The sequence below is a fragment of the Monomorium pharaonis genome, chromosome 8, assembly GCF_013373865.1.
Source record: "Monomorium pharaonis isolate MP-MQ-018 chromosome 8, ASM1337386v2, whole genome shotgun sequence".
Classification (NCBI taxonomy): domain Eukaryota; kingdom Metazoa; phylum Arthropoda; class Insecta; order Hymenoptera; family Formicidae; genus Monomorium; species Monomorium pharaonis.
In genome coordinates this window covers 13,466,644-13,494,307 of record NC_050474.1, presented here as the reverse complement: position 1 = coordinate 13,494,307, position 27,664 = coordinate 13,466,644, and the positions used below count along the sequence as shown (strand labels likewise).

Sequence of the window (27,664 nt, the reverse complement as noted above, 5' to 3'; positions counted from 1 at the left end):
GTCTAAAAATCGTAAATTTTTATTTATGACCATCTTGTTAAATAATTTTACTAATAAATAATACTACTACTACTAAACTTATAAATAAGTTTAAAGGGTATTGTTATAGCTTATTTTGTCCTCGTGTCCTTAATTGTGTTGTAGTAATCCATACTTGCAGCTTGTAAAAAAAGTAACTATTAGACATAGATTAGCATAGATTTATTTAATATTTAAGTATAAATATTATAATGTACGTAATAAAATGTATATACATGCACTATATACATGCACAGCATAGAAGCAAATAGAAAATAAGATAATTTTTTTATCGCGTTTTTTAGAAAATAGTAATAGAAAAGTAGTAATAGAAAAATGTTATTTTGCGTGCTTTATTAAACTTTGCAAGTCACATGCTGTGCTATTTAAACATAATGACAATAATGTTACATTATAAATATATTTTATAACATAAAATATATGAATTCAAAACAAACGTATCACTTAAAACTTAAATTTGTAATTTAAAGCAACATAATAAAAATGTGTATTCAACAAATACTTATGTACTTATGAGGTACGTATTTGAATCCAGATACATTATATATTAAACATATTATTATTAAACTTTTCAGACTTAACCTTACTCACCTATGAACGTTTGTTGTTTATTTTCACTTCCTTTTCCACAATAAACACATTTTTTAATTTTGGAATCTTACTATTTTACTATTTTACTATTTTTATTATAAAAAAGTAATATTTTGGATAAAACTGCTACACATCTACGTCTATAGATAATTAATTACACGTGGAATTTCGTATCATCGTCACAGTAAACTGTGTTCGTATTCGTATACACCGCCATATTGTGTACAGAGACTACAACCTTCAATTGGTCACACTTATTTCGTCCTATGCCATATCCACTTTAATGAGATCAGTGATGAGAATATATTCATGTCTCTGTCGATTCTCCCCGCGCGGACTCCGGCATATAGCCACAGACTTCTATAATATACTAGACTGCTAGGCTCGTTATATATTCTCCATTTAGTGTGTACCCGAAAAGTATGTACAAATAGGAGCTCATAGGCGGCAGACTGAATTACCGATTGGAATGTGGCTAATATTTTATAGTCCTACGACTATGGATTACTAGAGGAGTGAGTGAGATGTATGATACAATATATACATATATTATGTGATTATGAGAGCGTTCTCCTTGGACGCTTATGCGTACTTATGCGTTAAACGTATCATTCTTTTGCTCTTGTAATATAAAAGAAAAAGATAAAATGACAATAACCAAGGTATGTGATAAAAGGCTGCCCAAATATATATAAGAAAGCGGTATACATTTCTTTTCGTTTAAGTATTAAAACTAAAGGACAAATAATATAACCTCATTTTAAGAGCATTTTTGTATAAAATAACCTAATATTAATGATATTTATTAGTATTATTAAGTATCATTCTTTAAATATATATATATATATATATATATATAAACATTTTAAAAATGTCAACAAATTACTCGTAGCAACTATATGTGACATTTATTGGCATATATGTATATATATATATGTACATATACATTCCACTTGACGAACAATGTACAACATACATAGTAGATGACACATTCCGATCGGTTATTCAGTCATGCACAACATGTACATTATATACTGGTACGCCTAGGGAATCAAGGTTAGCAGTCTAGTATATTATAGAAGTCTGTGCATATAGCAATGGCCCCTCCATTAATACAAGCTCTATGGCTATTACGCATATTTCTGAACAGCCAATGAAATTTTGTTTCAGTGGCCGCCATTTTTTAGTGGCAAATTTAAATGACGTATCATTCATTCCTGTACAAATTACATAAAATTCATAAAAGGATAAAATAAAATAAGAAAATACAATGAATGGATTCTCAATGAATATATTATATTAAATTAAAATAAATACAAAAATTAATACATTTAGAAACATAAAAAAGAATTATTACCTTTATTTACAATTAATTCAAGATATTCTGTCGGAATTGCATCTGTTTTTAGTTTTCTGGTTTTTTTGGGCGAGTATCCTTTTCCCAGAATAGATCGCATCCATGAAGCCTCTTTATTATATGCACTTGCATCAAAATAGATCGAACAGATCCGAGCTATACACATACAAAATCTTTATTATTATTGTTTTTGTTATTATTTCTTTGATTAAATACAATTAGTATTAGCAAATACAACGAGATAGAATAAATGTTTCTGTAACATACCATTTTTTACATTAAGATTTTTATTTTGGCAAATGATTTTCCACTGATCATTTAAAATGGGATCTATAGGAAATCTAAAAAACTTTAGATTTCCAGATCCCTTTTTCCCTGTATAATTTGAGCAACTTTTCACTGCACGTGAAGGCATAGTGCTCCGATACTTAGACAGTATAAACCTACAAATGTCTGAAATTAAGATTAAATGCCTTCTGATTGCTTCTGACAGTTCCGACATAAATACAAGAATTAAAAAATGGAGGCCGCTGGTACAATGCGCAGAGCGATACGAAAACGCGTCTTTAGTATGAGCACGCCTTACTTCCTTCCACCATGGTACCGACTATATAAGTTTTTTGACATTAATTCATGACTGGCTAAATATTCGTAGCTAGTTTAATAATCTAGTTGTTGTCTGGTAACTACATGTAAAATATGTGCTGCGTTCAGATTCCCCACCCGGGTGCACCCGTCTTCCCAATTGCCGTTTAGAAACCGAGAGCACTACTGTGACGCTACTTAGGTGATCCACTCAAGAACACTTTGGATGCTCTCGATTGAGTGACTTTTGCACCCTGCTCTTTTGCAGAATGTAAACGTCTCTCGATCGAGAGTCAGTAAAACGCGGGAATATAATATAAATACAAGATCATAAAAATGACTATGTCCAAAAACATAGGAGACATTATAGAGATTAATAACGATAAAAAATTAGTATACTAGGATTCTGAAGGTAAGCGAAACAATAAACATCAATCGATTGTAATTTACAAAATAAATATAATAAGCATAAGTATATTTGATATAAAATATACAAATATTTTATACTCGTGCTGCATGTGAAAAATTGTGTTAAAAATAGATTCCTGTGTAATTTCTATTGATAAGTTGATTTGTAAATTATTTATTTACAAACGTGTTTGGAATTCAGCATGTACCGAGTTTGCGCCGTCACGTCAGATGGCAACAGCTATTGATCATCGTTCGCGTAGATCGTGGTGTGCCAGCATGAGCGCCAGCATGCGCACCAGCATGCGCATATCACCAGAATGATCTACTTCGGTGTGCTCTATGGCGGCGGTTCACTTTCGTTCATCGTGCTATTCCCAGCGAGAAACGGTAATGAATTCGACATCAATTCGACATCGAATCGACATCGAAATCATCATTTCGATGTCGATTCGATGTCAATTCGATGTACTATTTCTCACTGGGCTGTTTCGACATAGTTTTGGTGCTCGAATCTTTTCGTGAGATCATAGGAGATTCATCCGACGATTACTCAAGGAAGGACTCATTTAATTATTATTGAGTCATCCGTACTGCTTTAATGCATCGATCGAGAGGCTTAAGCTTACTACGCTACGCGCACGCCGGCGCCGCGTGATAATGGCTCACGGACATCATCATAACGATCGGTAACAGATTCATATAATCTTTCCCGTGTACGTGATCAAGACATTATTCTCATCCAGACATTTATTCGTGTGCTCATTAAACAGTAAACGCGTGTAATGTGTATCAATTAAAATCTGTGATAAATATACGGTACGACTCTCACAATGAATCCACGTGACACGTAATCGCAGTGCATTTTATTTAACACCTGTTCCACGAACGTCCTCTCACCCTGCTTAACATCCTCAGGGGCTAACCAGCGATCTCGTCGCCGAGTCGCGAACAAAACGTAATTGCCCAGCAAACACAAAGTTACATGTAACGTGCCTGTTAGTTGTAATTTCCCACTCAATAATATAATTGCAATATAACACACGCGTTATATTACAACTACATTGTTGAGTGGGAAATTACAACTAACAGGTACGTTACATGTAACTTAGTGTTTGGTGGATAGTGAATATAATGTAGTAAAGTTATTTTGTAAAATAATACATGACATTAGAGGTTATCTTATATAATTATCTTATATATATCAAATATATGTTAAGTTCTACTTCATAAATATTTAATGTTTTCATTCTTTTAGCTCAGAGTTATATTACCAATTCCTAGTGAATTAGTGCAAGAACTGCTATCTTCGACCACGACAAAGGTTAATCCAGAAGCTCAAGAATGTGCAACAAGTTTACCTCGTGGTATGCAATTGTCACATATATAGTTTTTTTAATTGATAAATTATATTCCTTTAATTTCTGTTATTACAACATCAACAGATAAAACTGCAGCAGATGCTGCAGTCACCTGCAGCACTCCTGCTAAAACAGCAACGAAATCTGAAGATTCTCAATTAGGTATACCATTACTAATAAGTATTTCATAATAATTAATATGTCTTTTTCATGTTAGGCTTTCTAATTAATTTTTCTTTTCTATTTTTATTTCAGCTGCATCTTGGAAAGATGAATACGCCGTAAAGAAATTGATCAATTTATGAAAAAAAATTAACCATTATTTAAAAGTTTTAAAGTACGTAATGAAGTGATGTGGCGTCAAATAGCTACAAAATTACAGAAGAGAAATCCTGATTGGATTTTACCAATGCAAAATTCAAAAACGTCTGACAGAATTATGTCAAAGTAAAGGACTATAATGCGAATTCAACAGGTGGAGAGCCAAAGACATGCAAATTTTATGAAGATATGGAAGAAGTCTTGGGAGACAAACCATGCATTAAAACCGTTGCCATTGCTAGCACTTTGCGTAAACGGCTATGTTTTAAGAGCAAGATGAAATATACGAAGCAGCATCATCTCATAGAAAAAGTCGAGTTGAAAGAAGCCTTGACGAATGGACCATGTGAATGAGACAAGATTCTCAACAGAAAGAACTTGAAAAAGAAAGGAGACATCGAGAAAAACTTGAGAAGCAGGAGCAGGCTATAGCTACCCAGGTAGCAAACACAAGTTATTTTTACGTCAAATTTTGGTCATTCCCTAACTATTATTGACGTCACTAATTGACGTCTTAATGACGTTAAAATTATATTGGTCTAATGTCACAGACTGTTGACGTCACAATAAAGACGACATTTTAACGTCATTTTTTATGACTATTCTAGGTAGTCGCCGTTATTTTGACGTCTTAAGAAAATATTTCGGGTACATATCCTATAAATGTATTATGAATGAAGGGGTGGAAGAGGGGGGGTGTCATACTAAAATGCGCGAAATACTTATCCGTAATATGTTACACTCTTTGTAATAACACAGAAAAATATTGCCTCTTGATGTAACGATTTCACGATAGCTTAGGCGCGATGCTACGATAATTATGTCTAAAAATTAATGTTCAATATCATGTATTGTTAACACAACGAAGGATTTTCTTTTATAACCATAGAAAACTGACAGTTTCTTCTACCTCTAATTGCATTATTAATTACGACAGATTTTCAGTGACTTATAATGTATTAACAGTAGAAGAAACTCGAAGTTCTCTATTATATATATACTAGACACCACAGACGCGCGCTTCGCGCGCGCTATTTGACTTTTTGTTTTTTACTTTTTAAAAATAAATTGCAACGATGATTATATAAATAGATAACCATCTATAGAAATTTGACAACTATCAAAATTTAATGTGTTTAATATTAATTGTAACAAATTAAATGTAATTTATTTAACTTTGTTTTTAACGTTTTTAATTTATGTAACATTGTTTTTATAAACACATAAAAAAATTTACAGAGTCAAAAGTAAAAACATGATAAAATTATACATTCGACGGGGTCGAAAATTTTAATATAAAATTATATATTCAACGGTATTGAAAATTTTAAAAACACATGAAAAACTTTGCAGACAGTTAAAAGTAAAAACATGTTATAATATTATATATGTGTGTATATATATATATATATATATATATATATATATATGTATATATATATATATATAAAATATAGATATACAAGGTGTCTGGTATTTTTTTATGGGATGTTTATGAGCAGATAGAGCGCATGAAACTGAACAGAAAAGTACCTTACCATTTTTCCATTTTCGCAATAGTTAACAAGTTAGTGACTTGTAAAATTTTGTATTAACCCAGCCTACCGGCAAATGCAAGCGCGCCGAGCGCTTGGCCGCGACGGTCGCCCTTCCCCAGCGCTTGAACCTTGAGATTGCTAGGCGCGCGGGGGGAATTGTTACAACAAGCGACAATGGCTACGCACAAGCGACGCGTAATAGTCCAGGCAACAGAGACATAAAAATGACTTTATCTTGCAAAAGGTCAAAGAAACTTTATACTTGACATAGTTTTTAAGTTTAGCATACTAATTAATTTTATGAGTTTTTGACCTTGAAACATGGCCGCTCGCGCCGCCATATTGAAAAAATAGAGCAAAAAATCACTTTTTCACGAATATCTCGTCTCCGGTGTGAGATACGTAAAAAATAGTTATTATAAAAAATGTAAAGTATAAAATTCTCTATATTTTATGTTGTAACATTTTTTTTCTCAGATCAATAGTTTCCGAGATACAATGCGATAAAGTGAAGTATTTTTTCCAATTTGTCAGAAAATTTCAATTTTCTCTGAAAATTTAAGTTAGTTATTAAATATTTTTTATTTTTTACTTTTTTCCGCATCACCGTGGAGGTAAAGTAAAAGGCGCGTTTTTTTTATGTGATTTCCCCAATAGGTTATATATATATTATAATTATATAATATATTATAATTTAATCCACAATGCACTGTCTCAAGGAATAGAAGATCAGCGTTTTAATCTTTTCAATCATTTAAATAAACCCGGTTGATCGAGATCAATTAGTTCAGCCTGAGAATTCTCTTCTTCTTCTTCTTTTTCAATCTTACCTTCATCGTCTCCCATTTCGTTGGTGAAAAATTGATTGATTTCAAGAGTTTCTTCATCATCATTATCATCGTCTTCATTATCAAAGTCTGAGAGTATTTCTAGGACGTTTTCACACGATACTCCATTACAAAAAGCACATATAATAGAGCACTTTAAACCTATCTTCCTATATCCGCATGCTTGTCCACATTCTTTTTTACATTTGCATGAGATGAATTTCAATAGTACTTGAGGAACTAGATCTTTCGTAGTTGTTATTAGAGTAAGGCCAATTTTACTGCGTTTCCATCCCCATTCTTCTGCATTTTTTGATCTGTCGTACCATAATTGAACTTGATGATAGGTTCGAAGCGAATGATATTGTGCGGCATCACTTGTAGGCGGTAGGGACATTAAATTAAATTTACTTTTTGTAATAGATTTCACAAAACATTGATAGCGGAGAGTATCTAAAGCGATGTTATCATCAAAATTGCTGTAAAGTGCGGTCAAAAATTTTTCGCTACCCGAGATGATGTCTTTACGATTTAAATTTTTGCCTACAAATTATGGATTTCCTACTTACCGATATTAAAAAAAATTTTTCGAGTCGCCAAAAATCCTTTTTGCATATATTTTCTTTTGCTAAAAGAAATCTGTTTCCAAAATTTGAACTAAATCGGACGTTGTTCGTTTTCGGAACTACAGCCAACTAATAATTACAACATAACCCAGATAGCACAAAATGTTTATAAAATATTTATAAAATATTTATGAGAAGAAAAAATATTTATGATAAATATTTTGTACATATTTTTATGTCTGAGTTTGTAAGGGTATAAAAAAATTATGATAAACATTTATGAAAATATTTAAAATAAATATTTATATCATTATTATTAAAGAATATAAAAAATATTTCAAGTTCATATACCATAAATATTTTTCAGTACATTTTAAAAATATATTCTATATATTGTTGATAATAATTTTTGTATCATTTCTAAATGGTTTATGAAAAATAATTATATAATCTTTAAAAAATATTTTTTGAAAATAAATTTGTAAAATATTTATAAACATTTATTATAATATTTTGTGCTATAGTTTTAAAATTTTGAAAAAAACCGTTTTTTTCATTTTTTCCGTGGTTTTTTTGGATTTTTTTATTAGTACTTTTTAGTACTTTAAAAACAGAAAATATATGACAGACCAACTTTAAACTAACTCTAGTTACTTAATTACAAGGAAAACATCAAATCACAATAAATAAAAACAAAATTAATATATTCTTAAGTAATTCATTTTTTTACTAAAATGTATTTTATTTTTAAATTAAATTGTAACTTATAATTTAAATTAAAAGCGTATTATATATAAATTTTATGAAATAAAAATAAAAGCATTTACATGTTTTAAGCAGATTAAAACAAATTATAAAATTTTTTAAATAAAATAAATTATAATTTTTTAAAAATACTTAACTTTTCTCGCAGTTCTAGAAATTAATGTTTTTATAAACCTAGTATTATAAATACAATACGCGCACGCGTGTTTTAATTTGTAGTCAGCATAAACCACTTACTGATATATTTGAGATGCTATTGTATCCTTTGCGCAACGTACACTCGCAAACAATAATGTCTAACTACACTAACTGCGCTAATTCAAAGTGTGTCTTTCTTTCCAATACGAAGACATATCCCAATCAGCAATAAAATGTTTAAAAAATGTTTTTAAAATATTTTAAAAGTTTTAAAAAACATTTTTAAAAACGTTTTCAAAAATGTTAAAAATAATAGAATAAACGCCCTTTTTTGGTAAAAAAAAACATTTATTTTAACATTAAAATTAATGTTTTTTAAATGTTATAGAGACGTTTTTTTAAAGACCCACATAGAAATAAAACCTCCAGTAGACGTCTAATGGACGTCTGCCATGGAAGTTTAAACTTCCAGTGGACGTCCATTAGACGTCCAATATAGAGCCATTAGAAATCCACAGTTCCGCATTGTGGACGTCCATTAGACCTCCATTAGAGATCGTCAAAGAGGTCTATTAGACGTTGTGGGGATCATTAATAGAGGCTTCACGGAGCCTCGATGGATGACTGATGGACGTTTCGTGGATCATTAGTAGAAGCTTCATGGAGCCTCGATAGATGATTGACAAAATAAAAATTTTAAATAGAAATTTTATTTCTTCTAAATTATTTTTATTAACAGTACATACTAAATTTAGGACAAATTTTTATTAATTAATTAAATTTAAATTATATTATTTTATTTTATTCTTACTTGTCCTGGTAGGTTTTGAACCCGGGACCTTAAAATTACAAACCTTGTACTCTATCTGCTATGACAATTTGACTCATCGATATGGGTACTTGTTATTTTTTACATATACATATATGTTATAAACTGACGCAATTATATTATTTTTTATAAAAGCAATTGTTGTACCCCTCGTTGTGAGTACGATTTGGGATCGCTGCCAGAGATCTCGCGAGGAAGGTATTTCGTCACATACACCGTTATTTGTCTTGAACACTTTTATTCTTGTATTCAGTTACAATGGGTAGATCGCGACCCCGCAAAGCAGAGTGTCGCGTCTATTAGCTCGTTGTCCACGACCCCGCAAGGCAGAGCGTCGTGGTTGTGTTTACAAAAAGTTATCTCGGCGATACACGACCCCGCAAAGCAGAGTGTCGTGTGTAGTCTTAGTTTGTCTACTTTGGATTGACCCGATTCTCACCTTCTTTCGCCGGTTTATATATCCGATAATTCGATAGTTGGATCGAAAGAAGGGGAGGATTGCGTGAGGGCGTAAATCGGTCAGTATTCCAAATTATTGCTTAGACAGCAAGTGCTGTCTAAGGAGCATTGCGCTAATTGTCGAGCGGATTGCGCGAAACCTCGCGCGATGCGCTCGATGCTGACTGCAGCTGACCGACTTACGTCATCGTGTTACTGACACCTTATCGTTATGAGTGTGTCACTCATAACACAATTAAATTTTGTAAAACATATTAAAAATAAATAGCATTAATTTATTTACTTATTAATTTCATTGTTAAATTTATCTTTTTCCATAACCTTAATAATTTGATGGAAATTGCAATCTATTTAGCACCCAGATAGCACAAGGACATCCATTGTATGTCCAATGGATATCCGCTTCTGGACATTTGGACATCCATTAAGAGTCCAAATAAGGTCCGTCGGACATTCGATGGACGTCCATAGGATATACGTTTGGCACAACTTTGTACGTTCATAGAAAGTCCTTTAATGGACATCCATGGGATATAAGTTTGTCACAATTTCGGACATTCATAGAAAGTCCGAAATAAACCAAATTTTGGACCTATTATGGTTTGATTAATTCTTTTGGGCCTTTTTCAATTAAAGATGCTGCAATAGTGGGTTAATCCAAATTTTGTAAAAATCATCGACATAAAGCATGGACTGCGCATTTCCTGCAAAAAGCTCTTGAAAAGTGTCCGGCAGAAAAACAAAGAGGAGACATGGTCCGGGTCAATTTCTTTCTCTGTCTAGCACCTATTACGCTACTGGTTAGACAGAGCCCTAATTTACACCGAGCACTTGATACGCGTATCAAGTAATGAATTTAAGCTGATCAGCCAATGATTAAACACATTCACTAGTTATTTACTATTTGATACGCGTACCAAGTGCTCGGTGTAAAGATCAGAGACAGCGCTTGACTCAGACCAATTGCTGTATCTTTCTTTTGGTCGGAAAAAGAAACGAAAAAAAAACCGAAAAAAAAGAAAAAAGAAAAAGAAACAAAAATGAAAAAGAAACAATAATATATTATAACAAACATTTAAAAAAATACCAATAATTAATAATGTTAATAATAAATAAAAAAATAATACATATTATTTCATATTACATATTTCATATTCTATCTAAAAGTAGAACAATTAAAATAAACTTTTAAAAATTAAAAATAATATAATTTATTATTATTTATAAATTAATGTTAATTAGAAATATTGTAAATAATATATATATATATAATTTACAATATTTTTTTTAGATTACATAATAAAAATAATAAAGATAAATTATATAAAAGTAAGATCCAAGTGCGGACATAAATCAGATATTGAGCATAGAACGTTCTGAATAGAACATCCGTTTTAATTCCAATAATGGATATCCTATCCCAGCTAGCAAAATGACGCAAACTTTGCGCGAAGTTTGCCGCAAACTCGAGCAAACCTTTGCAACAAAATTATGACAAGGTGTGTCCGCATTAAGCTTAGCTTTTGCTGGCAAGGCTTGTTGTAAATAGTATGACGCATATTTTATGCAAATAACAGGGTAAAATTTGCTAGTAAAGCATAACAACAAATTTGCAGCAAGAACAAGGTAAACCTTGCTGTACACAATATGATAGCAAATTTGTGGCAAGAATAGAGCAAACCTTGCTGAACATACCATGATAGCAAATTTGTAGCAAAAACAAGACAAACCTTGCTATGCACAATATGATAGCAAATTTGTGGCAAGAACAGGACAAATCTTGTCGAAATTAAGGTCAACAAAAATGAAATATTGGACTGATTAGTCCAATATCATATGTGAACGATGTAATCATACTTGGTTCTCTGTTCTCGACGAGCCCCTTTTATTAATCCAGTAGGTAAATCTTTTTCACGAGAAATGCGTCATCTCGAGATAGATAGTAAAGTCAGAAATAAAGTTTAAAACCCGATAATGCAACCCTGTTATTTGCATAAAATGTGCGTCATACTATTTGCGACAAGCCTTGCCAACAAAAACTAAGCTGTTTACGGACACCCCTTGTCGCAATTTTGTTGCGAAAGTATGCTCGGCAAGTTTTATTTTGTTCTTGCTACTAATTTGCCGTTATTCTGTGCTTAACAAGATTTCCTGTTTCTGTCATAAATTTATTGTCATGTCGTGTAGCAAGGTTTGCTCTGTTATTTGCTTAAATTTTGCATTTTATCGCGTCGGAACAAATCTTGTAATTTCTATACGTAATATTTATGTACAAGTCTTTCTCTGTTATTTGCAGTATCGTGTGATGAAAACTTTTGCCGTAAATTTGCTCAAAACTTTTAGAAAACAAAGCAACAGACAATTACTTGTCATAAAATTGTTGTCAAAATTGAAACAATCCTTGCTGTAAAGCTTTCACGATATGTGATTTTAACAGGCCTGGCTAGCTGAGTAGGTGGACCAACATTGATGCCAATCTCAAGATATTTGTACCATGTATTTGTTAGCGGGTATCGCCTGCTTAGTATGCGAACCGCGCGACGCTCCGACAAAGTACTGTAGAAAAAGCAATAATATAAAACTAATATTTTACAAGTAATAATATAAATGTTGAAAAATAAAAGTAATAATATAAATGTTGAAAAATAAGAGTTTACAAAAATCAAACTTACACGTCACATTTCTTCTCACACGACATAGTATCGTAACAACGTTTCATACCACTGCTGCTGCTTTCTTTGGCGGAGAACATTTCGTTCGAGTAGTTCATACAATACTGATCGTATGAAAAATAGTCTGACTTACCAGTTACGATAGAGGGGGAAATTTTTTTTTTTAAGAGAGGGAAAAATTTTTCAAAGAGAGGGAAAAATTATTCAAAGAGAGGGAGAGACAAATGTTGAAATTTAATATCCTCCCTTCGGGAAATAATCTCAAACATGTCATAACATGTTTCGATTCAAAAGTAAAAAATGCTAAGAGAATGTAAATAAACGTACAAGAACATTAAAAAACGTTAAGTGTAAAATGTGAACGAACGTTAAACGTATGTGAACGAACGTGAAACGTATGTTTAACGTTCGTTCACGTTTTTTTCACGTACGTTTTACGTTAGTTCACGTTCATTTATATTTGTTTCACATTCTTTTACGTTTTACATTTAACGTTTATTACGTTCTTTACGTTTTTCACATACGTTTAACGTTCACGTTTATTTACGTTCGTTTCACGTACGTACATAAACGTGAACGAACGTTAAACGTATGTGAAAAAAACGTAAAGAACGTAATAAACGTTACATGTAAAACGTAAAAGAATGTGAACTAACGAGAAACGTACGTGAAAAAACGTGAACGTTAAACGTATGTGAAAAACGTAAAGAACGTAATAAACGTTAAATGTAAAACATACAAGAACGTGAACAAACGTACAAGAACGTTAAACAACGCTAAAAAGTGTAAAGAACGTAATAAAACGTTAAATGTAAACGTAAAAGAACGTAAAAGAACGTTAAAAACCTGAAAAATAACGTAAACAGATTGCAAGGATGGGGATAATAAGAAAAAAATGATATATTTATAAAGAGTATATGTTTATTTATGACAATGCCACCAATTAGATATTTTAAATACATTTTGTAAAGCGCAATTTGTCACATGTTGTGTACAACGTAAGGTATGCGTAACATCCATCTCGTTTAAAGATTCTATATCTTCATAGTGTGCCTCAATATTTTCAACGTATATGTCTTCTCTCGCGTCATCCAGGAGTAAATTCTGCAACCATTTTCGTTTGTCGTGTTCTTTGACGTATACGACGGGCGATGTTTCGTTCTTAGTCAGCGTCGTTGTAATCAATTTCTTAGCCATGTCATATGAAATTATTCCATCATTCCATTGTAATCCATGATGATGCGTAAGCAACCACGATGCCTGACGTTTGTCGGCGTTGTTGAGTCGATGCCATGGCATAGGATTTCGAAAAATGTAGTAAGAGAGTTCAAATCCATCTCCGAGAGCGGCAAACTCCTTAACAATAAATTTTCCTCTAACGAAAAAACCTTGCAAGTCCACAAACGTTGGTACGGACATGACGGTGTCTCTGTATAGGTAATCGAGAAGACTGCGCTCGACCTTCGATGCATTGTAGATTTATATATTGTCTCCAAATTGATTTCAGGAGAAAAGTATGGCGGTACACTTAGGTGATTTTGCGCACAACGTTGGTCAATGGGTTGTACTGAACCACACGATCGTGTATGATAAGACAGTACGCGGTGGTGCTCGCGGGTACGTTCTCTTTGCATTCAAACTTTAAGCGCACGTCCACGGTCGCGCTTTTGACCGATTCATTTTGTCGAGAGCAATCGATGATTACGAACGGGCCTTTTTGCCGAAAAGTTGTGACAGTTTGATTCGGCTCGAGATAATCATATCCGTAATAGGTTTTACAGAAACGCGTGTATGTGTCGTAGAGAATCGACCATTTATTTTTTTCAAAATCCAGATTCATATCGTCATACGGATAACATTCCGAGTTTAGATATAGTTTTACGTTTGTCAATTTGTAATGATCGAATCGACTCGCATCCTCAAGCATAACGTTCTTCCGACCGGCTTGCAGAGCGAAAATGATATATCGTGGCTTTTCGAGTTGAGTAGCAGTCTTATGGCCCACGAATGTTGGGTTGTGCGTTGCAATAGCGGAAACTCGTACAGATCCTATGAACGAAAAGCCATGCTCAGATATCGTCCACTTTCGAAAGCACGCAACATCGACAGTTTATTTATCTCGTTCAGCAGTACGTGTGGCCACTGTACTTTGAATAATTCAATTTCAGGCTCTCTCGCCGGTTCACCAACTAAACAATTGTTGTCGTTGCGCGCGCGTATCAAGATCAACTCATGACGAGCGTTAATCACCACGCGTCTGTAATCTTCGTAAAATCCCAGTAGCATGTTGAGTGGTACACAAAAATTAAAATATCCGTTCGGGAGATTCCATGGATCCCAGCCGGCGTTCCTTGCGATTACGCTTCTGTCGGATGACATAGTTACATAGTTCTTGAGGGAGCTGGTTATTCCAACGTTTCTGTTGCGATCAATCTCCACACCGTCGAGCTCGTATCGAATCTCATCGAACATGAACGCAATACAATTATTTCCCAATGTCACATCGGATCCCTCAGCTGGTTTTTTTATCGTAAGTTTTCCCTCAATGTATAGAAAACTTTCAGATGGTAACGTGTATAAATCTTGCTGTTGTATAGGTATTCTTATCTCATCGCTGTGTTCGAACGTTGTGTTGGCGAACGGATTATATGTGTGAGTCTCGATCTTGACGATGCGATCGTCAAAGATGGGCTCGTCCTTAACGTTTAAAATGCTAGTCATTGTCGCACCACAAATCCTAGAAATTTAAAAAATTCAACGTTTGATACGGTAAGCCTCTTTTTCTTGGAACAGTCTGATGACTGAATATTACCCAAAGGTATAGCAGGGATATCGGATGACTTTTGTAACGTTAATGCTTTCGTCGTAAAGATGTTTGTGTTTATTCTTCTCGCCCGTTCCGATGCGTTCAGTACGAGCATTTCACGTTCACGTTATCGTTGCAGCCGTCGTTGCACGTGCAATCTAACGGTGATTTCTTTTCCTCGAAAATCAACCAATCGTCCGTTCTGATCGACAACACGTATCGTCAGATCCGTAACGCTTCGCACAATGATCGGCAGGTAAATGATCTGCGACGGTCTTTCCGAGATCTTATATCCAGGCGGCACATTCGATGAAAACTCGTGTATCGTGTGCACGCTTTTGTCGTTGCTGTACGCACCCGCGGTCACGTTGCACTCTACGCGAATAATGTTTACGTTCATTATATTGATTGACACGTCCGATATTCGCGTGCCATATTCGCGGTTCCAATATACGCTTCGACGTGAATCCCAACAGCGAGCCGATGTTGTTGGATTTACCAAAGTTTATTTTATAGGCACATTTGATCTCACATCTCATCGTATTATAGTTCGCACGAATTGTTATCGGGTATTCTCTGTCTTCATCTCCACCATTATTGCCTTTAATCGCGATGTCACCGTGCGGACGTATTTGCAAAATTTCACGTTTCAAAAATTCGTTTATGGCATGCAGCTCGTACGATCCCTCGGGAATCGTAATCTCCACGTTGTCTTTGCCAAAGTGAAATTTATTGTTTGAAGCATTCACGTTCGGTATCGTGTTATATGTTTCAAAGATCGCTAGACCTAGCTCGTAGTAGTCGTCACTCAAATCTATGGCCGGAGAGTATCTAGCCGCGAGGATGCTGCTTTTACCGCTCAGCGTAAGCGTCAGCGACATGTTTGAACGAATACTGAGTTTAAACAGCGCAATGTCAGTCTTTAAATCGAGTATAAAAATAGCAGGCAAAGTTGTCCACAGATACTCTGATCATAGGTTTGGTAAGACGTTTGGTTATACTCGGTCGTTGTTATATTGTTCCCAAAGTATCGCACCAGTTCTCTAGGCGGTCTAAGATTGCCGAAACTGTCGAAATACACAACGCAATTTTTCCTCTTTGCGTACACTACCCAATGAGTACCAGGACTCGTTACATCGCCTAGGTTTACGACCGCTCTCATTTAGACGCACACCGCTCGTTGGTAACGCGTTACGCATGAACACTCCTCTGAAATATGGAATACGCATACGAATAGCCAGTTGCAATAATTGTACGTTCGTCGTCACACCCGTGGGTATTTTTAACGTTTCATTGATGTTTTTTTTTTGGTTTCACACCTTTTCCATACTTGTACGGGGCAAAGTACAATCCTCGCCCACCTTGGTACGGGGCGAGATACACTCCGCGACCTTCCATCGCGTGATCGTGACGCTGCAGCTCCTCAAGCTGACGTCGCGAGGCTTTCTTGTCGTTCACCGCCTTTGCCACGCTGGCCGCTCCGCCTATCAATGATCCGAGTGCGCCTAGTATTGGTAAAATCGGTAATGCACCACCTCGTTTTGCTGCTGGAAGTATACGTTTTTTTTTCTTCGTCGTCGTCTTCTTCTTCTTCACACCCATACCGATCTTTGTCTTAGCTTTCATGGCTGCCCAGACGGCAGCAGCGGCAGCTCTTTCTCCGAGAGCCGAATCTTTCGCGATTACGCGTTTTCGCTTTGTTGGCGAGTATCTCGTCCGCTGCGTGTCTGGCAGCAAGCTCGTTACTCTGAGAATATGCAATGTCGTGTTCGCGGCACGCCGCGTCCAACGGATTTATACCTCGATCGCCTCTAGCTAATCGCTTTTCCAAGTGCGTTCTCGGCCCACAAAACTGATAGCCTGGGATATGTAACTCGAAAGGAAGCGCGTTTATAGCGCGATTCAACAGATGACCGCAACCGCTTTTTACCGATTTGTTCGTCGCGAAAGCTAACATTCGCTACAATTCTTGATCAACGGTGCTGGGCCGTCGATGTGCGTTTGCTGCCACGGTTGATTGTAATGCTCGTTACAGCGACGATAGCTTCAAACCTCTTGATCCGCTTTTAAATGTTCCGGAAGCTTATCCCACACGTGATCGATATAGTTGCCGTACTCGCGTAACAGAACAATCTTTGACACGAATTGTAACTGCTTGGCGCTTAGGTCGAGAATATTGGAGGGATGTGATAGTATGAGATACATGTTAGATACTGAGTGATGCGCGGCTTCGCACACCTATAAATAGGGTGTACGATCATTCTCTGTAACCATATTCTAAGAACATGAGATTCGTGCGACAACCGTTGACGATTTGCGTTACAAATTACGATGACAAGTTACGGCTAATAAAAGATGATAGGGAGAGGTGTAAACATGGCACGATGTTGCCGAATACTATACGCGCCATCATTTGCGGCCCCTCGAATTGCGGTAAAACCAACGTACTCATAAGCTTGTTGGAAAGTCCGCACGGCGTACGTTTCGAGAACGTGTACGTGTACTCGAAATCGTTGCAACAACCGAAATATCAATATTTGGAGAATTTGTTGACGTCGATCGACGAAATCGGTTACTTTACATTCTCCAATAACAGTGACGTAATTTCACCAAGCGAGGCGCGTCCGAACTCAATCTTTGTCTTCGACGACGTTGCATGTGACAAGCAAGATACCATAAGAGAATACTTTTCAATGGGTCAACACTCGAACGTTGACTGCTTTTATCTCTGTCAATCGTACGCGAGAATACCAAAACATCTTATACGCGACAACGCGAACCTGCTGATTTTGTTTAAGCAGGATGGTACCAATCTGAAGCATGTGTACAACGATCATGTGAACACCGATATGTCATACGATGATTTCAGTGAATTATGTCACGATTGTTGGCAGCGTGATTATGGATTTCTAGTAATAGACAAGGACAGTGCGTTTACTATCGGACGATACAGAAGAGGATTTAACGAGTTTGCGGTGCCACGGAGCGGTTAGTCGTTATCGATACGTTAACGTTGGACGAATGTCGACATGGCTGAGAACAAAGATATGCATGAGCGTGAGAAAATCGCTAGAGAGACTGAAAAAACGAGTGAATCGATCCAAAAAAAATATCGCGCTTTGAAAACCGGTAAGATCGAGGAGAATAATCGCGACCAAAAGACATTTTGAACCATTGATCGAACCGCTGCAAAAGATTATTGACAATTTCGGCGTGCGCGCGATAAAAGACGAGCCGCGGGACAATGACGTAGACGTCGAGACATCGTTTGCTCAGAAGAATGCGATACAGAGTAAGATAAAGAGAAAACGAAAAAACACTTCGGTAGATCCTTCGTTAAGTGAATCATACAAATCGATGCGACATACGTTTAACGACGCGATAGATTTACCATCGATGCAACAGCATACGTTAAAGGATGCAATGGATTCGCCAGCGTTGGATTCACCAGCGATGACATCTACGCCGCGTACGGTTGATTCGCCAGCGATAGCATCCACGCCGCGTACGGTAGTTGAACAACCGAAGATACCCAAGTCGCTCGAGAACGAAGATGTTTTCGAAACTGCAGACGATTCGTTTGCAGCAATCGTTCAAAATCGTTTGCAAACACCTGAGGGTGCAAAAGCGTTGTTACAGCACTTTGGTCCATTAAGTCAAGAGTACATCGGAGATTTCCTTAGCGGTTATGGTGAAAAAGAGAAAATTATAAATATCGTTTACGGTGTTTATCTGGGCAAGGATGGAATGATGCTTGGTAGTAAAAAGTTTGACGTGGACAGCGAAGATAACATAATTGTCGACGGCATGCGATACGTTGGCACACCGGGTCTTTACGAGCTGATCTTTAAGAGATATCCCGATGATTCTCTCTATACGGAAAACGATAAACGAAAGTATAAAAACATATTGTTGGTTACAAACGCGCATAAACGAAATCACGTTTCACACGGTCGATTATTAAGCAACAAGGGATATAAGTATAAATATGTGATTGCACCATTATTAAAAGATGAATTTAAGATTGGAAAAGGATTACCTCACGTTATGACGCTAAATGATAACGCGATCGATTACGTGCACTGGGACGATCCCAACGAGTTGGTGGATCGCCTGCGATTGCTCGAAGCCGCGCATCGAGCCGGTAACAATGCACATGGCAACGAGATGTCATCCATCATCGAGGAACTTCGCGAGGCTGGTCTTATTATAAATTAACTCTCACATCACCAAAACGAATTAGTCGATCGACGACACTCGCATCGTATCAACGTCGGAAACAGCAACAATGAGCAACAAACGACGAAAGGACGGTTACGAACGTTTAACAAACAACTACGAACAGTTCCTGAATCAACAACGGACGACTCAGGAACGATTGTCTGACGGCTATCATATGGTACAGGATCGCTATCGAACGACTCAGGAAAAATTATCGAATAGTTATCGAACAGCCATGGATCGGGTCAAAAATGGTTACGAACACATATCTAATCGATCGGTGCCGGAAGACAAAGAACGGCTATTGAAGGATGATAGAAAAAAATAAAAAATATCGTTTAAAACAAAATATAAATCGTAGTATAAGTTCATCGCATGTTATTACGCGATCGATAGTTGTGTGCGAAACATGAGACCGTCAAAATCCAATGTTAGTTCCGAGAGGCAGCAGTTCGTCGAGGAACTGCACGCTCCGGCGAGAAGAAATTTTCCACGAAGACGCGTCATAGTTTGTGGATACGATGATCTATGGCAGGCTGATATCGTCGAGATGATTCCATATTCACGTTTCAACAGAGGCTACCACTATATTCTCATTGTCATCGATGTGTTAAGCAAACGCGCGTGGGGCGTACCTCTCAAGAGCAAGAGCGGAAGCGAGACCGCTGACGCTATCTCTGAAATAATTCGAGAGAGCGGAAGACGCCCGAAAAATTTACAGACCGATATGGGGAAGGAGTTTTACAACGCCAATGTGCAGAAAGTATTGAAGAAACACAACATTAATCATTATTCCACGTACTCGGTAATGAAGGCGTCGGTCGTCGAACTTTAACCGCACGCTAAAAAACGACATGTGGAAAATGTTTACGCTCAACGGTAATTACAAGTGGATTGACTTGTTACCGCGCCTCGTGTCGAATTACAACACTCGGAGACACCGAACGATCGGTATGCGACCCGTCGATGTAACCCCCGCTGTGGCAGAAAGACTATTGACTACGGTGTACAACACTATAAAAATTGCGGGTCCGGCGAAATTTAAAGTGGGCGACTCGGTACGCGTGAGCAAGTACAAAACGGTCTTTGAAAAGGGTTACACGCCAAATTGGACAACCGAGGTGTTTAAAATTCTTAAAGTACAGCATACCAATCCCGTGACTTACTCTACTCGAGGACTATCGAGGAAAATCTATAGCAGGAGCGTTCTACGAGTATGAGTTGCATCGCGCGACTCCCTCTGACGTATATCTCGTGGAGAAAATATTGCGCAGGAAGGGAGACAAGGTCTATGTAAAGTGGTTGGGATTCGATGGATCGCACAATTTATGGATTGACAAGAAAAATGTAATTTGATTCGTACAAAAAGTTTTTTATTATAAACATATAAAAGTACAATGCAACTATATAAAAGTATAATGTAACCATATGAAAATAAAATACATTTTATGGCATACACAAACACACATAAAGCTTGTTTATTATCCTTCAATCATACATCCTTAATACATGTAAAAAATCTTAATTCTTACGAGTTTTAGACATATAAAATACGCATAAAAATGCAAATTATGAAATAAAAAATTACAAAATATAAAAAATTTGCAAAACTATATAAAACGTAAAATATAAAATGTAAAATAAATGTAAAAGGTAAATTATATGAAGCGCTAAATGTAAAATTATAAAATAAGTGTAAAATGTAAAATATGTAAAATATAAATTATAAAATATATGAAACGTAAAATGTAAAATTAGTAAATATATGTAGAATATAAAATACATTGAATGTAAACTACAAGATACATATAATATTACAAAGGTATCCGATAATGTCCCCACGGCAATGTCTCGACCGAATCAGGTAGAAGATATCGTTTGTCATCGTACGGACTTAGAGCAATTTTCGTTTCGGATATTGTATATACATCGTGTAGCACAGATCTTATGCATGACTGGCGACGCGTCATCTCGATCTCATCTCTTAAACAGCGTGTGTAATCATCAAATGTAATAGTACGCGCCACGACGCTACATTTTACACCTTTCGCCTTTTTAGTATCGTTCCTTCCATCCACCTTCAATGCGTACATATATCTTTGCCTTAAGTCCAACGAACTCGGTCATTATTGCGCCATTGTTCTCGTCTTTCATTAAACCAGGCACTTTCTTATTCGCGAGAGGCATACCGTACGCGTTGTCGACGGGATAATCGCTCGTGTCAAACTTAGCGATATCGCGTTTCATTGTCTCGTAAATATCCTCACACTCGACGTGGTATATGAGACTGTCGGTGTCGGTGTACATAACTTTACATTTGTTTTTGTACAGCGGTAGCATGTATTCGTGGTGAAATTCATATAGACACGTTTTAGAAATATCTAAGATACACATGCCTACGTAGATCGGTTTGTAGAATTTCACCTGAAGTTTTTTGAGTTCGATAGCAATTAAATTTTCGGCAAAAATACTTCGACTGTGAAAATTGGGTTTCGCAATCATTGCCTCCGCACCATACTGACCCTTCCATTTCGTCAATGATTTAACGTCTACGTGATTACGCACATTCTCCATTTTTCCGAATACTGCATTATTCATCAATTTATACAAGTTTTTTTCAAAATCATTTTTTGCACGGATTCGGAATTGCGTGTTTAACTCTATGTATTTGCAGAGCCATGGAGATTGTGCGAATTTTAACACGCGGTGTATCTCTGCGATACGAAGACCGTGACGCGTGCACTGCTGCAGGTTTCGGTAGTGGATGACGTAACGTTTCTTTTCATATAAAGTTGCTAAAAGTTTATGTTCACGCTTGCCGGGTGGTTTATCGCGCGTCGGGCAGAAGGGTAGGTCGGTGTGTGCATCGTGAAGGTCTCGAGGATACTCGAGATCGACCTCAAGAATATATTCTGTGGGTGAATCCGAAGCGATTGCGTTTACGTTGAAATTCGAAACGTCCTCGATCCATTGAAATTCGGTGTATGGTAACGGTTGACACATTGCCCAGCCGTACAAGTTATTAACGTCAAAATACATAAGGTATGACGATGGTTTCAATGGATCATACGTTTGCATGTACCTGTTATTAGCCTGCGCGTATCTGCCGGAACATTGACTTAAGCCACCGCGTATACCGCGCTCGATAAACATTACCATGTCTATGTCAATAAGCAATTCAAAAGTGATATTAGTATATTTTAACATCGCATCCCACGTGTATCCGGGGAGAGTGTAATAATGCGCTGGATCGAGACCGTAACTTTCAATACATTTATCGCGGAAATTTTCAAAAACGTCGGCTAATAATAGAACATCTGTTTTTAAATACAAATCGCTGTATTCGCCCATAGTTTGGATGGAGAATCGATGTCAGACATTAACGGCGTGCGCGTAATCACTTTCAGATACTGTGTTATCGGTCAGGGAACTGAAAAATGATTCGCGCGGCGGTAAACATGTGTCCTGCAGCTTATCCACGCAATCCACGGAAATATACCCTTTCGTGTCAGTAAATCGAAATCCTCATCGGACAAGTGTGAAAATTTTGAACGTACAATTTTTAATTTTTCTTTATCTAGAAATGATACCAATTTTTCGAGACTAGTATTTAAAAATTTGTAGGAGTCTATAAACCGTAGCTTTATATGATTTTGCGGGTCTAATTTATCCGCGGTACTTATAACATGCTTTGTGAATGAAATGTACTTTTCTTTTGTGACGGGTAACAAGTCAATTTTTCCTTTAAATATTGTCGCTATTTCCTTAATAATAAAATGCGAATCGTACCCGGATAAATTATAGAAGACTACCGGTATGTACGATACATTTTGATAATTTAAGTTGCATGAAGAATGCGCGGGACCGCGGTAACGACCGGTCAGATGGCAATAATCACGCACCCGTGTATCATCCGGCGCAAACGGTTTTTCACAGATATGACACTGTGTCGCGCTACGGTATGCCTCCAATTGCTCTTTTGATAACGTTTCCATGGGAACATTAGCGGATAAAATACATTTAACTCGATGCGCCAATTCTTCGAGTTGTTTGGCGAACCATGTGACACAATCTTTATCGCGACAAAACCGGTATACGGATAACGCGTCGTCATACGAGCATCGCACGTAGTATCCAATGCTGAATACCTCATGTTGTTGATAGGCATATGTCATCGGCTCCGTATCAGGTTGTGTCTTCCGCAGTACGCATTCCAGGTCAGCGTAGACGATGAAGAGTACTCGCTCCTTGTAGTTTACGTTGCGGAAAGTTAGCCACTTGTCCTTTTCCGCCGGCAATATGATGGTACAATCATTCATCTTTTGACAGTCTACAGTGTGTGATTGCAGCCTCTCACAAGATGAAAAATAGTGCAAGCACCTGTAAAGATATAGAAATTTTAATTTTTTTTTTTAATGATAGAAACACGAGAGTATTTATTTTTTATATAATATACATACCGATCACAAATGTATTTTTTTCCATTATGCTTGCTCACTTGCGAGCTCACTAGGCGAGATAGATTCTTGATGCATGTAAAGTGTTCCACGCTGTCTTCGCGCGAATCTTCCACGTATAAAAGATTAACATGCTTCTCCCTCTTGTTGTCCGTGAGTCGTAGTGTATAAATCTCCACCTGTGCGACGGAGGCGATAATTCTCATCCCGTAAACATTGACCGACACATCGTTGAGTCTCTCAAATTTCTTAATATCCTTTAATGTAACGGGAAACTTGATGTCATCGAACTTTAAAACCGTTGTATAATGCGGATACGATGACTCCCGATACGAATATTCTTTAGCAGGGTGCAAAGCGGCGACCACCGACCACGCAAAACACGCATTGTCCATCGATTTTACATTCACTACCGCTTTTTTCAAAATTATTTCTTGCGGCAATGTCACATAACACCTTGCGTGTAAAGGATTGTACTTATTTATATTAATAGTCAAATTCAATATACGTGAAAGCGCCCACCCGCTATCGCGTTCCTGAAACTCTTCGAGCGACGTTAACGTAGGCTCGATGACGTGTCGCTCGTACCACTCGTTCAAGTCCAATGTTCGGAATAATTCACAATTTTTCGTGGTAATGCTTTTGCTAGCGCGCTTTTCACCCGTTACGAATTTACCGTTAAACGCGGTATTCACTTTTATACTGTCATGTGTTTCTAAAACGTTCCGCACTCGCTCGATCACTATACCACCTGCGTCTTCGAGAAACTGTCGCGGTTCGATGTAATTTGTGTTAATTATCGCACCAGTTAGAACGCGGTTTTCAAACGCGGTATCTATCTCGCGCCATACGAGTCTTTCCTCGTTATCACTCGCGTAATTACCGCCGACGTGCTCGAAATGTCTTCGTCTTTTCACCTTCGAGTCGCGCGATCCTCGTCACCAACGATTGTCTCTGTCCGACGGTGACTCGAGGACGCTTGACGCGACTACGTTCCTCAAGCCGCTGTATAAATTCATCACATTGTTGCAACCATGCAAAATATTCAACTAGAGTAGCGACTCTGCCAGCTTGCTCCAGGAGCTCACGTTCCTCTTGATCAAATTGTTCCATGTTTTTTTCAACACCTTTTTAACACTTTTTAGCAATCAATTACTTCCACGTTATTCAGAGAATTATTTCGATTCTTTGCTATACTTCGATTCAAAGGTCTCACACCGACTGTAGCCCTATGCACTTTCTAAGCAGTTATATTTCGTTTATATCTTTTGACCTGAACGTGAGGATATGGTTTTTACATGAATTTCAGTATACCTCGGTCAAAGATAATACGTAAAAGCAGTTTACGTTCGAGCCAGGTCTGATGAAAAAAACTGATAACAGTGCTGTACACATTTTTGTACTATGCACCTTAGGTAGACGTTTCTAAAAGTTGTAATTCAACGCTATACCTTTTCTTACCTAAGCGCAGCCGAAATATCGGCGCGAAGAAACTGTTTATATTTATAAACATTAATAATAGTAATAATAAACATCTTAATAAAATATGTAAGATGGTAAAACATACATATATATGTCACACACACACATGCTTGATGCATACCGGATACTATCGCAATTAATAGAGTGAGAGCGCACGAGAGAGAAAAAAGGTTACAGATATCAGCCTTCTACCCATAATTTATGGATTTTAAAAAAATAACAAATATAATCTATTGTTATCTCATAAGAATAGTTTTTCCCCATAAAACCGGAATTTTTTAAAAGGTCTGGATGATATCATTCTGATCCTACCCCTCCCCGCGTGACGTCATACCCCCGCAACGCCTACAAATACTCCCCGCGCCCCGCAACCCGCTCGGAGCCCCATGGCTCAGAACTCTCCTCTCTATACTACTCATATTGTAATATGATTTTATATACAAAGTAAAGTAGAAATAAAAATTACTTATTAAATTTTATATATATTTATGCATATAAAGTAAGCTACTTTTAGCAATATAAAACTTAATTTATAATTATTATTATAGATATGCAAAAGAAAATGTTAATTGCAATAAATGCTATCTCAAAGAAACAAGATATTATTGTAGCAAAAATTGTTCAAATAGAAAAGAATGGCATTAAGCATGAGCGCAATGTTACTGTTTTAAATGTAATTAAGTAATGCTTATTATACTTTTTTCTAATTTTGTTTAATAATAAAATTGTACGTAGATGCTGTGAAACTACAATTTACTAATGTTAAGTTGTACACCGCAAAGTTGTACATCGTAAAGTTGTACACCGCAAAGTTGTACACTGTAAAGTTATCCAATGTACATTTCTACACCGTAACCATGGCCACACACACACACACATACACGCGCGCGCGCGCGCGCGCGGGGGGGGTTGCAAGGGGGCTTTCGGCCCGCCTCCCGCACCCACTCCGTCGGTAGGAGTGTCTTAAATTACACGGTATAGAAATGTACGGTATACAACTTTACGGTGTACATCTTTGCGGTGTACAACTTTACGGTGTACATCTTTGCGGTGTACAACTTTACGGTGTACAAAATTCTTGTGTCCAAATAAACACTACTTATATGATATAATTCTCTGAAATTTCTTCTTACAGTTCGTGGTTACTACCATAAATAATAAATCATACATAATTTTACTATAAAATTTTTTCCCTGTAAATTTACCTCAAATTTAATAATCACTTCTTTAAGCATTAGAACTGATATTTTTTGTACACATGTATGTACACGTACACACATACTTTTTGTCGTTAAAAAATTTTATTTTCATTAAAAAAGATAAGAAACTATCATAACTCGAAGGGAGAATTTAGCGTTATGCGTCGCTTGTGCGTAGCCATTGTCGCTTGTTGTAACAATTCCCCCCGCGCGCCTAGCAATCTCAGGGTTCAAGCGCTGGGGAGGGGCAGCCGCCGCGGCCGGGCGCTCAGCGCGCTTGCATTTGCCGGTAGGCCGGGCTAATACAGAAAATTTTACAAGTTACTAACTTGTTAACTATTGCGAAAAGAGAAAAACGGTAAGGACTTTTCTGTTCAGTTTCATGCGCTCTACCTGCTCACGAACATTCCATAAAAAAATACCAGACACCCTGTACATTCCATATATGTTATTCCTTCTTAAGTGTTTTTTCTTAATAAATAATATGTGCATATAAAGTTCTTGTTAATATTCTGTAATAAAATACAAAATTAGGTTTTGATAAGATGCTTGATCAGGATGTAATAAGGCCCTTAGCAGGTTATCCCTAATATGAAGTCAGGTTCTAATAGAGAATCCTGATAAGAGCCATATCAGGTATGTAACGCAATTTCTGGCTGATAACGCTCTGATGAAAAAGTGCAAAACCTCGATCTCAAATGTATCGAAACTTTCTTTCAATGATATGCTGATTGACTATCTTGATGCGCTTATTTCGTCTGTCGTGAACGTCTGTCATCGTTAATAGTGTGTTATTAATAGAGGATAATGGTTTTATAATATTAATAAAGTGCAAGCTATGTCACAACATGTATAAATAAAGAAAAAGTGCAAGAAAACGATAATATCCCATTATTGGAATTAGATACTCAAGATAATTTTAATTCCGATACAAAAACTATAAATTCATCAAATGCAAATGAATGCAATTTGCACCAAAAAAGACCAAGAAGTCTATCAATATTATTCTCTACAAACAAGCGACCTAAAAAAAAGATGTTATT

At 36.5% G+C, this 27,664-nt stretch overlaps 5 protein-coding genes and 1 long non-coding RNA gene across 6 annotated transcripts; 1 reads left to right on the top strand and 5 right to left on the bottom strand.

Moving 5' to 3' along the window:
• LOC118647138 lies at positions 1–1,800 on the bottom strand. The gene is made up of 2 exons (XR_004964453.1): positions 631–1,800; positions 1–160 (listed from the first exon to the last, which is right to left on the bottom strand). It is a non-coding gene; the product is annotated as an uncharacterized LOC118647138 (long non-coding RNA).
• Positions 1,801–13,984: 12,184 nt separating this feature from the next.
• Positions 13,985–15,177, bottom strand: LOC118646927. The gene is made up of 2 exons (XM_036290876.1): positions 14,643–15,177; positions 13,985–14,505 (listed from the first exon to the last, which is right to left on the bottom strand). The coding sequence occupies exons 1-2, from the start codon at positions 15,175–15,177 to the stop codon at positions 13,985–13,987; spliced, it is 1,056 nt and encodes a 351-aa protein (XP_036146769.1).
• Positions 15,178–19,892: 4,715 nt separating this feature from the next.
• Positions 19,893–20,318, top strand: LOC118646926. Its single transcript, XM_036290875.1, has one exon. The coding sequence runs from the start codon at positions 19,893–19,895 to the stop codon at positions 20,316–20,318; it is 426 nt and encodes a 141-aa protein (XP_036146768.1).
• Positions 20,319–21,538: 1,220 nt separating this feature from the next.
• LOC118646925 lies at positions 21,539–22,834 on the bottom strand. Its single transcript, XM_036290874.1, has one exon. The coding sequence runs from the start codon at positions 22,832–22,834 to the stop codon at positions 21,539–21,541; it is 1,296 nt and encodes a 431-aa protein (XP_036146767.1).
• Positions 22,835–22,893: 59 nt separating this feature from the next.
• LOC118644090 lies at positions 22,894–25,053 on the bottom strand. The gene is made up of 2 exons (XM_036290873.1): positions 24,933–25,053; positions 22,894–24,874 (listed from the first exon to the last, which is right to left on the bottom strand). The coding sequence occupies exons 1-2, from the start codon at positions 25,051–25,053 to the stop codon at positions 23,883–23,885; spliced, it is 1,113 nt and encodes a 370-aa protein (XP_036146766.1). The 3' UTR covers positions 22,894–23,882.
• Positions 22,898–23,802, bottom strand: LOC105831826. The gene has a single exon (XM_036291437.1). The coding sequence runs from the start codon at positions 23,800–23,802 to the stop codon at positions 22,906–22,908; it is 897 nt and encodes a 298-aa protein (XP_036147330.1). The 3' UTR covers positions 22,898–22,905.
• Positions 25,054–27,664: the final 2,611 nt, after the last annotated feature.